Source organism: Ranitomeya imitator, chromosome 2, assembly GCF_032444005.1.
Source record: "Ranitomeya imitator isolate aRanImi1 chromosome 2, aRanImi1.pri, whole genome shotgun sequence".
NCBI classification, from domain to species: Eukaryota; Metazoa; Chordata; class Amphibia; order Anura; family Dendrobatidae; genus Ranitomeya; species Ranitomeya imitator.
In genome coordinates this window covers 25,652,851-25,665,200 of record NC_091283.1, presented here as the reverse complement: position 1 = coordinate 25,665,200, position 12,350 = coordinate 25,652,851, and the positions used below count along the sequence as shown (strand labels likewise).

Below are 12,350 nucleotides of genomic sequence, written 5' to 3'. Positions count from 1 at the left end.
TGTCATCTAAGTACACAATCAGGAATTTATCCAGGTACTCTCGGAAGATGTCATGCATAAAGGACTGAAACACTGATGGAGCGTTGGCAAGTCCGAATGGCATTACTAGATACTCAAAATGGCCCTCGGGTGTATTAAATGCAGTTTTCCATTCATCGCCTCGCTTAATACGCACAAGATTATACGCACCACGAAGATCTATCTTGGTAAACCAACTAGCCCCCTTAATTCGAGCAAATAAATCAGATAACAATGGCAAGGGGTACTGAAATTTAACCGTGATGTTATTTAGAAGGCGGTAATCTATACAAGGTCTCAGTGAACCATCCTTCTTGGCTACAGAAAAGAACCCTGCTCCCAATGGCGACGACGACGGGCGAATATGCCCCTTCTCCAAAGACTCCTTCACATAACTCCGCATAGCGGCGTGCTCAGGCACAGATAAATTAAACAGTCGACCTTTGGGGAATTTACTACCAGGAATCAAATTGATAGCACAATCACAATCCCTATGCGGAGGTAGGGCATCGGACTTGGGCTCATCAAATACATCCCGGTAATCAGACAAGAACTCAGGAACCTCAGAAGGGGTGGATGATGAAATATTCAGAAATGGGACATCACCATGTATCCCCTGACAACCCCAGCTGGACACAGACATAGATTTCCAATCTAAAACTGGATTATGGACTTGTAGCCATGGCAACCCCAACACGACCACATCATGCAGATTATGCAGCACCAGAAAGCGAATAACCTCCTGATGTGCAGGAGCCATGCACATGGTCAGCTGGGTCCAGTACTGAGGCTTATTCTTGGCCAAAGGCGTAGCATCAATTCCTCTCAATGGAATAGGACACTGCAAGGGCTCCAAGACAAACCCACAACGCCTAGCATACTCCAAGTCCATCAAATTCAGAGCAGCGCCTGAGTCCACAAATGCCATGACAGAATACGATGACAAAGAGCAGATCAAGGTAACAGACAGAAGAAATTTAGACTGTACCATACCAATGGTGGCAGACCTAGCGAACCGCCTAGTGCGTTTAGGACAATCAGAGATAGTATGAGTGGAATCACCACAGTAGAAACACAGCCCATTCTGACGTCTGTGTTCTTGCCGTTCAACTCTGGTCAAAGTCCTATCGCACTGCATAGGCTCAGGTTTAAGCTCAGGTAATACCGCCAAATGGTGCACAGATTTACGCTCGCGCAAGCGTCAACCGATCTGAATGGCCAAAGACATAGACTCATTCAGACCAACAGGCATGGGAAATCCCACCATGACATCCTTAAGGGCTTCAGAGAGACCCTTTCTGAAAATCACTGCGAGCGCACCCTCATTCCATTGAGTGAGTACGGACCACTTTCTAAATTTCTGACAATATACTTCTATTTCATCCTGACCCTGGCACAGAGCCAGCAAATTCTTCTCTGCCTGATCCACAGAATTAGGCTCATCGTACAGCAATCCGAGCGCCAGGAAAAATGCATCAATATTACTTAATGCAGGATCCCCTGGCGCAAGGGAAAATGCCCAGTCCTGAGGATCGCCACGCAAAAAAGAAATAACGATCCTAACTTGTTGAACTGGATCACCAGAAGAACGAGGTTTCAAAGCCAGAAATAGTTTACAATTATTTTTGAAACTCAGAAATTTAGTTCTATCTCCAAAAAACTAATCAGGAATTGCCGTGAGCTGATCCACACATGAAGACAGACCTTTAATGTCCATTGCTACACCTGTGTCCTGAACCACCCAAATGTCTAGGGGGAAAAAAAAAAGGCAGAACACAATGCAGAGAAAAAAAAATGGTCTCCGAACTTCTTCTTTCCCTCTATTGAGAAGCATTAGTACTTTGGGCCTCCTGTACTGTCATGAAATGGCAATTCAGAACCACAATGGATGTTGAAGTTCAGAGCACATACAGTGACCTGGCAATAACCCAAAAACATAGGACGAGCTCTGAGATGTGGGAACTCTGTTGACCGCAATCCCTGAACCTCACCAACCACACTAAAGGCAGCCGTGGATTGCGCCTAACGCTACCTATGCAACTCGGCACGGCCTGAGAAACTAGCTAGCCTAAGAAGGAAAAATAAGCCTATCTTGCCTCAGAGAAATTCCCCAAAGGAAAAGGCAGCCCCCCACATATAATGACTGTGAGTGAGATGAAAAGACAAACGTAGAGATGAAACAGATTAAGCAAAGTGAGGCCCACTTTCTGAATAGACCGAGGATAGGAAAGATAACTTTGCGGTCAACACAAAACCCTACAAACAACCACGCAGAGGGGGCAAAAAGACCCTCCGCACCGAACTAACGGCACGGAGGTACACCCTCTGCGTCCCAGAGCTTCCAGCAAGCAAAAAAAAACCAATAGAGCACGCTGGACAGAAAAAAACAGCAAACAAAAATAACACAAGCAAAAACTTAGCTTATGCAGAGCCGCAGGCCACAGGAACGATCCAGGAGGAAGCTAGACCCACACTAGAACATTGACAGGAGGCCAGGATCAAAGCACTAGGTGGAGTTAAATAGGAAACGTATAACGACTTCACCACATCACCTGAGGAAGGAGACTCAGAAGCCGCAGTACCACTTCCTTCCACCAACGGAAGCTCACAGAGAGAACCAGCCGAAGTACCACTTGTGGCCACAGGAGGGAGCTCTGCCACAGAATTCACAACAGTGGGGGCTCTGAGGACATTTTGTGAAACCTGGAACCCCTGCACTTCCAAGGTGTACAATGCAGTGGACTTCCAGAAAATGGCAGCCGTAGGGCAGCGCATGCACAGATTGAGATCTCGGTACCGGGTCTGGTACTTAAAGGGGATGTCACAGTGAAGGCGACCCGGTCTGTGGCACTGGGCGTCCAAGTAAAAGGGAAAGTCGTTAAAGGGGTTTTGTCAATAAAGTTTGTTTGTGACGCCACCTGTGGTTCTCAGTCAGTGATGACCGATGCTGCGTAAAGGGATCCGCTGGGGTGATGTTATGGCAGTTAAGATGGTATGGCTTCCCCCACAGGTGAATCTGGGTCACCAGGGCTCCCAGTGTATAGATGAAGATGGTTAGTGGTATTGTTATGGAAATTTGGTTTGGATAAATGTATCCCTGTGTGTGCTGCGGCCGTTCCCAATTAGACTGAGTATTTTGAGCGCTCAAGAATGACACTGTGCACCATTGTGACAATAACATTCCACCAATACTGATGATTTATTGTACATACATGGTTTTATAATTGCATATAGAAAGGGGGTGGTTAGGGGTGGCTAGTTAATTACCATATTGTCAAGCTCCTCTGTTATTGGTTATCCAAATATACATGCAATATTGTGATTAATGCACATATGAATGCTGATTAAACAACTAAAATGTAGCTGTCTGCATCTAGGACAAAGTTGAGACATCTGATCATCATTTAGTACATCTGGTGCTGTTCCGCTTTTGGCTGGAAATCCCCAGTCTGTCTGGCTTATATCAGTTTATGTCAGCCATTTTAAACATTTGATTTTAATGTATATATTAGCTGTGAGTATATATTAGTGTTTATATGAGTATACATGCGTATATATGATTATATAGGAGTATATATGCAAGTGAGATCTATATGATATAAATTTCCATCACAATATATCAAGAAACGGGGGACACAGGTTTGCAGTCTTTTTACCTGGTTTACGGAAGGATTCAGGCAGCCACAGTCCAGGGTACCGGATCACAGGTGCAGGTATGGTCTGGCCGGCTTGGAAGCGAGTTGGGAGTCCCCCTTACCAGGTGGGGTTAGTAGCCTTCCTTCTAGTGCTGTGGTGTAGTCCCTTGTTGCCTTAAGCCTCTCACAAGGTCCTCACATGCTCTTTCTGTCCTCCAGGTTGGTAGGACACTACCCATACGACAGGTAGCGCGAGCCTTTTTACAGGGTCTCTATCATGACCCGGGCTCTATGCGCTACTGTGTCCTCAGGTGTAAGGGTGTACAGGTGACTTGTAATCCAGCTGTCCTGCCGGTTTCTGCTTTGAGACATGGAGTCCCTCACAACCTTGGTCCTCCAGCTACTGGTGTCTGCGCTCAGTAGGGAGGTAGCCCAGTCACAGCTAACTCCCCAGCCCTTCACTCTCCTGCGCTCCACTTCCATTACATGCTCAGTACAATCTGTTCTTCTTTCTCTCCTGTCTCTTGCCAGGAGCTGCAGCACTTCTCTTGGCTGCACGGCCCCTTCAGTCTTCCTGACTTTCACTGTCTGACTGCACTCTTCTCTGTCCCTCTGACAAACTGTCTGCTCTCACTTTCCCTCCAGACCAGAATATATATAGGGAAGCCACCCACAAGCTGGATCAGAGCTCCCCTTCTGGCCTGGATTATGAATATGTTGTATGCTTGTGATTACCTGATAAGAGAGATCCTTCCTCGCTTCCAAGTGTGACATCATTCCCCCCGTAAGGAAAGCAATGTCACTGTAACAACCAGGAATCTAAGGTGTTACTCAAGCACTGCTCCTAGCAAGCACTTTCACAAAGTCCACCGCATTGTAAACCATGAAAATGTCAACGGAACCCCTGCACCACCGAAAACTTGAAGCATCGCACCTCAAAACACTCTCCTCCCAACCTAGCGCTTGCAGCATTGCCTCACTTCTGCCTCTGCCATGCCAAATTCTTGCAGCAGCGACCCTAGGACCCCGCTCCACCACAGCTGACATCCTAGGTAAGCAATAAGACACACGGACTATAAGACGCACCACCATTTTATTAAAGTCTTTTTCTATTTTTCTCCCAAAAATTTGTGGTGCGTCTTATGATTTGCAAAATATGGTATATGGTTTTTGATTACCGTAGGTTTACTGATGTTGTGGTTTTTGAAGGGGAGCTCCTAAGGGGTGAGATTTTGTCTGATTGGTTTCTCTGTAATTATGTGTACTATTTAAACCTGGCATGATAAACCATCTTGCATGCTTGAAAAACACTTATGGCTGGTGGAAATGTTGCATCTGTGGCAGAATAAATCAAGCTTTGAAATTTTTTTTCTCCTGACCTTGGACGTTGTCTGCTTTGTTTTATTGAATTTTTTCCTAGTGGACTCCATGTAACTAATTTGTCGGTGTCCCTATCTTTGGAACTGATTGCCCTTTATAATGGTCCAATATTGGAGTGCTGCAAGCCACCTTCATTTTTATGTTACTGCCAATTATATCTTAAACTCCATATCTGACATTTCTTTAGCACAGGGTCGCCACTTATTCATGGTCGGTATGTTTGTCCTCCTCGCATTCATTCTTCAGATGACTAGTCTACGTTGAGCTGAAGGCTGGAGTGTGACGGTTCAAAGCACATATGTAGGATCTTGAAATCGTAGACTGTACATTGTATAGAAGATGCCCATGAGACTCCATAAGCTCATTAAAATGGGCCAGTGCAGGGGTGTCAAACTGCATTCCTCAAGGGCCGCAAACCATGCGTGTTTTCAAGATTTCCTTAGCATTGCACAAGGTGCTGCAATCATTATGTGTGTAGGTGATTAAATTATCACCTGTGCAATACAAGGAAATCCTGAAAACATGACCTGGTTGCAGCCCTCGAGGAATGCAGTTTGACACCTCTGGGCTAGTGTGAGGCGGTTCTAAGGGTTTTTGGAAATTAAAAATTGGGTGAAGAAAAGATTGCAAACAATATTAAAGACTGAAGAAAAATTAATCATCAAAACTCTTAGCCAAAGACGCAGACCATAATATGACACCAAACATAAGAAAAAATAAATAAGATCATGACTTATCGGTTGGCTCGGGTTCGGCCACTGCATTATTATTAACGCATTAAGAAAGATATGGATACTTCAAAAAACGATGAACATACCAGCCACATCATCAAAATTAGTCGGCAGACTTCACATGTATTTCCCAGGTGATACTTACCATACAAACACTGAGAATTGCAGATTACATATCTTTACTAGTGATGTGAGAATATACTCGTTACTCGAGATTTCTCGAGCACGCTCGGGGGTCCTCCGAGTATTTTTTAGTGCTCGGAGATTTAGTTTTTCTTGCCGCAGCTGAATGAATTACATCTGTTAGCCAGCATAAGTACATGTGGAGATTCCCTAGCAACCTGGCAACCCCCACATGTACTTACGCTGGCTAACAGATGTAAATCATTCAGCTGCGGCAAGAAAAACTAAATCTCCGAGCACTAAAAAATACTCGGAGGACCCCAGAGCGTGCGCGGGAAATCTCGAGTAACGAGTATATTCGCTCATCACAAATCTTTACCGCTCATCAATAAAATATAATCTTTGGTGCAGACAAACTGTAAATATATTTTATGTATTTCACTCTCAGTTCGGCCCCAGGTGAAGGTGTCAGGTCAGGAGAAAGGTGACGCCATGAAGCTTCACTGCCAGGTGTACGGATTTTACCCCCGACCTGTGGATGTGAAGTGGATGAACGGGAAGGATGAGGTTCACTCCTATGAGACAACACGTGTCCTCCCCAATCCTGACGGCACCTATCAGATCAGGGTCAGCACCGAAGTGACCCCCAAAGATGGCGACAGCTACTCCTGTTATGTGGATCACAGCAGCCTGGAGGAGCCGCTCCTTGTACAATGGGGTGAGTTATATCTAAAATAAAATTCATACTTGTAAAATTTGAGGGTCAATCTTCTTGGAACTGATGACCTCTACATTTTTCCACAACCAGGAAGTTTTTCTAAACCACATCCATTCCATGCACCCGCTACTCCCCTATATACACAGTCTGACTGTGCATTTAGTTGCCTGCCCATACTCTGTCTGATAATGAAGCTGCCACAGCGTCACATAGAGGAAAGCTAATGAAAGTTGCTTTCCAAGAGCCTAGGGCAAGATTATTATTATTATTATTTATTTATATAGCACCATTCATTCCATGGCGCTGTACATGAGAAGGGGTTACATACAAGTTACAAATATCACATACAGAAAACAAACTAACAATGACAGACTGATACAGAGGGGCGAGGACCCTGCCCTTGCGGGCTTACATTCTACAGGATTATGGGGAAGGAGACAGTAGGTTGAGGGTTGCAGGAGCTCCGGTGTTGGTGAGGCGGTAGCTCCGGTGTTGGTGAGGCGGTAGCTCCGGTGTTGGTGAGGCGGTAGCTCCGGTGTTGGTGAGGCGGTAGCTCCGGTGTTGGTGAGGCGGTAGCTTCGATAATGATGAGGCAGCAGCGGTGTCAGTGCAGGCTGTAGGCTTTCCTGAAGAGATGAGTTTTCAGGTTCCGTCTGAAGGATCCGACTGTGGTTGATAGTCGGACGTGTTGGGGCAAAGAATTCCAGAGGATGGGGGATATTCGGGAGAAGTCTTGGAGGCGATTGGATGAGGAGCGAATAAGTGTGGAGGAGAGAAGGAGGTCTTGGGAGGACCGGAGATCAACGTGAGGGAAGCTATCGAGAGATTAGTTCAGAGATATATGGAGGAGACAGGTTGTGGATGGCTTTGTAGGTCAGTATTAGCAATTTGAACTGGATACGCTGAGGGAATGGGAGCCAGTGAAGAGATTTGCAGAGGGGGGAAGCGGAGGAGTAGCGAGGAGAGAGATGGATTAGTCGGGCAGCAGAGTTAAGGATGGACTGGAGAGGTGCAAGGGTGTTAGCAGGGAGGCCACAGAAAAGGATGTTGCAGTAGTCAAGGCGGGAGATGATGAGGGCGTGCACAAGCATTTTAGTAGATTGGGGGTTGAGGAAAGGATGGATCCTGGAGATATTTTTGAGCTGGAGGCGACAGGAGGTGGAAAGAGCTTGGATGTGTGGTTTGAAGGACAGGGCAGAGTCGAAGGTTACTCCGAGGCAGCGGACTTCGGGTACAGGGGAAAGCATGATGTCATTGACTGCGATAGATAGGTCATTTAAGGAAGATTTGTGGGATGGAGGAAAGATAATGAGTTCAGATTTGTCCACATTGAGTTTGAGGAAGCGAGAGGAGAAGAAGGAGGATATGGCTGATAGGCACTCTGGGATTCTGGACAGCAGAGCGGTGACGTCTGGGCCAGAGAGGTAGATCTGAGTGGTCAACTGTGTCGAAAGCAGAGGACAGGTCTAGAAGGAGGAGTACAGAGTATTGTCCAGTAGCTTTGGCGGTAAGTAGGTCGTTAGTGATTTTGGTCAGGGCAGTCTCAGTTGAGTGATGGGGGCGGAAACCAGATTGTAGATTGTCGTACAACAAGTTAGATGAGAGGTGGGAGGAGAGTTCAGCATGGACGTGCTGCTCCAGGAGTTTGGAAGCAAATGGGAGCAGCGATATTGGGCGATAGCTGGACATAGCAGTTGGATCGAGGGTTGGCTTTTTAAGGATAGGCGTGATTGTGGCATGTTTGAACGCAGAGGGGAAGGTGCCAGAAGTTAGTGATAGGTTGAAGAGGTGGGTTAGGGATGGGATAAGTGTGGTGGCAAGGTTGGGGAGGAGGTGGGATGGGATGGGGTCGAGCGCACAGGTGGTGAGGTGGGATTTGGAGAGGAGACAATTAAGTCCCCCTTCAGTGATGTTGGATAGGGAGGTTATGGGGTTTGGGCATTGGTCTGTTATACAAAGGGGTTGTGGTCGTTGAACAATAAAGACTTGCCTTGTCTGGTCGATCTTATTTTTAAAGTGTGTGGCAAAGTCCTCAGCAGAGATGAGGGAGGTTGGAGGGGGCAGTGGGGGGCGGAGGAAGGAGTTAAATGTTTTGAATAACTGTTTGGGGTTGTGGGATAGGGAAGATACGAGGGTTGTGAAGTAGGCCTGTTTAGCAGAGGTGAGTGCAGATTTAAAAGCGAGTGTTGCTTGTTTGAATACAGTGAAGTCATCTTGTAAGTGTGTTTTCTTCCAACGCCGCTCCACAACCCTGGACACTTGCCTTAGCTTTTTGGTGGTGTTATTATGCCAAGGTTGTCTATTGATACGTCGCGCTCTGCCATGGACGAGAGGGGCAACTGTGTCAATAGCTGATGCGAGAGTGGCATTGTAGAAAGCAGCGGCACTGTCTGTCGTGGAGTGAGGATATGGATGCCAGTGGTAGGATGGAGTCAGAGAGTGTGTGGGTGTCTAGGTGTGCAAGGTTTCTGCGTGGGTGCGCATGTTGCTGGATATGGATGATTGGTGAGGAGGTCAGGGATGAGAAGGTGAGCAGATGGTGGTCGGATAGAGGGAGAGGGGAGGTGGTGAAGTTAGATAGAGAGCAGAGACGGGTGAATACCAGGTCTAGTGTATGCCCATCCGTGTGGGTGGCTGCGGAGGACCACTGAGTAAGTCCAAAGGATGAGGTAAGGGACAGAAGTTTGGAGGCTGTTGACTGAAGGGTATCAATGGGGATGTTGAAGTCACCCATGATGATGGTGGGAGTGTCAGCAGAGAGAAAGTGAGTTAGCCAGGTGGAGAATTGGTCAATAAAGGCAGTGGCCGGTCCCGGAGGTCGGTATATGACAGCCACTTGGAGGTTGGAGGGAGAGTAGATGCGGACAGAATGGACTTCAAAAGAGGGGAGGATAAGGGAGGGAAGAGGTGGGATTGGGTTAAAGGTGCAGTTTGAAGAAAGGAGAAGACCCACTCCTCCACCATGTTTGTTGCCGGGTCGAGGGGTGTGGGTGAAGTGGAGGCCTCCGTAACACAGCGCAGCAGGGGAGGCGGTGTCAGAGGGTGTTAGCCATGTTTCTGTGAGGCCAAGGAAGGCAAGATTGCGGGAGAGAAAAAGGTTGTGAATCACATGAAGCTTATTGCAGATTGAGCGGGCATTCCAGAGTGCTCCAGAGAGAGGGAGCAGGAGGGTGGGCGTCAGGGGCATGGGTTTTATGTTGGAAAGATTGCGGGAGTTCATGTTGGATAGGGAGTGATAGGAGGGAGTATTAATGGGAGGTATGAGATGTGGGGGTCCAGGGATGGGAGATATGTCTCCAGCAGTGAGGAGAAGCAGAGAGAGAGAGAGCGCAGGTGGGAGAAAGAGAGTGGCCGACTTGTTTTATGTGTTTGTCGGACAGATTTGAGGTTGAGGAGCGGTCAGCAGAGGACAGGTGGGGAGGTAAGAGGGAAGGGGAGATGATTACTAGGTTAGAGAGTGCTGGGATTTGTGATAGCGAAGGAGAGAGAGGACTAGTGGAGCAAATACTGTAGGGGCATAGGTAAACATTGCGAAGAAGTAAGATGGGTAAATAGAAAAGCTAGATCCAAGTAATAAGAAGTGCTTACTCGGAAGACATAACCAGAAGAAACAGAACATTGAGTGGGCTCCTGACTCCTGCCGTGACTAACTGCCGTTGAAATAACTGCGGCGTCTGTATGCTTAGCTGCGTGATGCTTTGCTGCAGGGATGCGCGTGCCTGACCCCACACGCGTGCACCCCTTAAGATGCTACTAAATTTATAGGACTGACTAAAGGATCAGGTGAGAGGGATTGTGGGTCCTTATTTGGGATAAATTAGCAATTGGCCAACACCCCGGGGGAGGTTACAAGATCAAAGGCACTAGACCTGGCTGCAGACATATGCTCTAACACCTTGAACACAATAATATCTCCGGTGACCCCAGCATGGATGGACAGCAGTAAGTAATACAAAGCAACAAATGCATTAAGCATACATTCAACAGGCACATTAAAGGGGAAGGTGCAGGATTAGAGGCGGCAGATAACAGCGAGTAGCAGAGATGTTTGTACCATTAAAGGGGAAGGTATCGCCTTCTTCCGTGGGTCTCCATTCCAGGAGACTTGGCAACAGTGGTATAACCTTGAAAGACTGAGAAAGTTCTATATGTTGTGATTGGTGTTATTGATATGGCTTGTATGTGTCTCACTGATATCCAACAGTTTCATAACAATTCATAAAATCATCAACAGACAAAATTCTTGTCAAGGCTCATAATCGAAACTGTACGAAAACAAAAAATGTATACTTGCCAGAGGCAGAATCTGCAGCTGCTATGAGGTCCCATTGTGTATGAGTTATTCATAATAGGGAGGGGGAAGTTAAGCAACTTTGTCCCTCTTCACATTTTCTGCAACATTAGTAGCTGTGAAAAGCAGAGCAAAAAGAAGGCTTCCACCAAATCGGTCTCCTATGTCCAGTGGTGCTTTAAAGTCTATGAATCCCTTATAATTTTACAATTTTATTTAAAACTACATCAGATTCCACACAGTTCTTAAAAATAGATAAAGAGAACATAAACAAAAAACAAACATATGTGAACTTCTCTGATTAGCAGATGATTTGAAGAACAAATTAAAGACTAGTGTTTTCAATTAATGGGATGACAATTAGACGTGAGTGGGTGACAAGTTTTATTTAAGAGCAGGGATTTATCAAAGAATGATCTTCACATGGAAGTGCATCAGGGCACAAAAAAATTAGATTTCTGAGGACCTCTGAAGAGTTATTGATGTTCATTAGACTGGAAAAGATTAAAAATCCATCTCTAAACAGTTTGAACTCCACCAATCCACAGTCAGACAGATTAGACAGTGTAGAAATGGAGGAAATTCAAGATCATTACTACAGTCCCCATGAGTGATTGACCAACAAAGATTACTCCAAAAGCACGGTGTCACAGTGTCACGATTCAACCTAAGTGTGTCTGGGATGCAGTTACTGACAGCTCAGCCGTCCAATCTGGTACATTAGCGTGCTGAAGCTGTCAGTACTTTGATTGACAGTGTCCTGTCTCGGACTATTATCTGACTACTCCTTTATCTCTTCATTCTGTTTATGACTGAGGTACCCTTCGGGCTTTTGGCCTCTGACTCCTTCACTATCCTGACTCACGACTTGTCCATGAGAAGTGACTCAGCATCACATTACGTCTGGCAGATACGTTTTTCTTTTTCACCAGTATGGATCCCGTTCACACACTTAGTGACCAGATGACGAATTTGAGGCAGATGACTCAGGATCTGGCTAAGGAATGCCTGTTTAGAGCCATCACAATATCGGCATCACGCTCTCTCTCGCACCTGAAATCCGCTGCCTTGGGGTAACTCTCGACTCTGCCCTGTCCTTCAAACCGCACTTCCAAACTCTTGCCACCTCCTGTTGTCTCCAACTCAAAAATATTGCCAGAATCCGTTCCTTCCTCAGCCCAAAATCTACTAAAACTCTTGTGCATGCCCTCATCATCTCCCGCCTCGATTACTGCAACACCCTCTTCTGTGGATGGGTTTAGACCTCATGAAACCTTAGTAATGGCTGCTAAAGTAATGGCACATGTAAAGCGCCATGGAATAAATGGCGCTATAAAAATGTATAATAATAATAATAATAATAATAATAATAATCAGGTGCTCTGACTTGACAACAAAATAATGGGGCGCGGTATGTGCAGAGGTTTTCTTTGCGAGCATTGCTTCTACAGAAG

The 12,350-nt window shown here is 46.2% G+C and overlaps 1 protein-coding gene across 3 annotated transcripts in view; it reads left to right on the top strand.

Moving 5' to 3' along the window:
• LOC138661498 (major histocompatibility complex class I-related gene protein-like) overlaps positions 1 to 12,350 on the top strand; it is a 228,405-nt gene that overhangs the window by 189,627 nt on the left and 26,428 nt on the right. For 2 of the 3 annotated variants that reach the window (XM_069746220.1, XM_069746219.1), the window contains exon 4: positions 6,336 to 6,605. The exons of the other annotated variant lie outside the window; for it this stretch is intronic. In XM_069746220.1, coding sequence (XP_069602321.1) covers positions 6,336 to 6,605 — 270 coding nt within the window. The remainder of the gene's footprint in view (positions 1 to 6,335; positions 6,606 to 12,350) is intronic. 3 annotated transcript variants of the gene reach the window in all.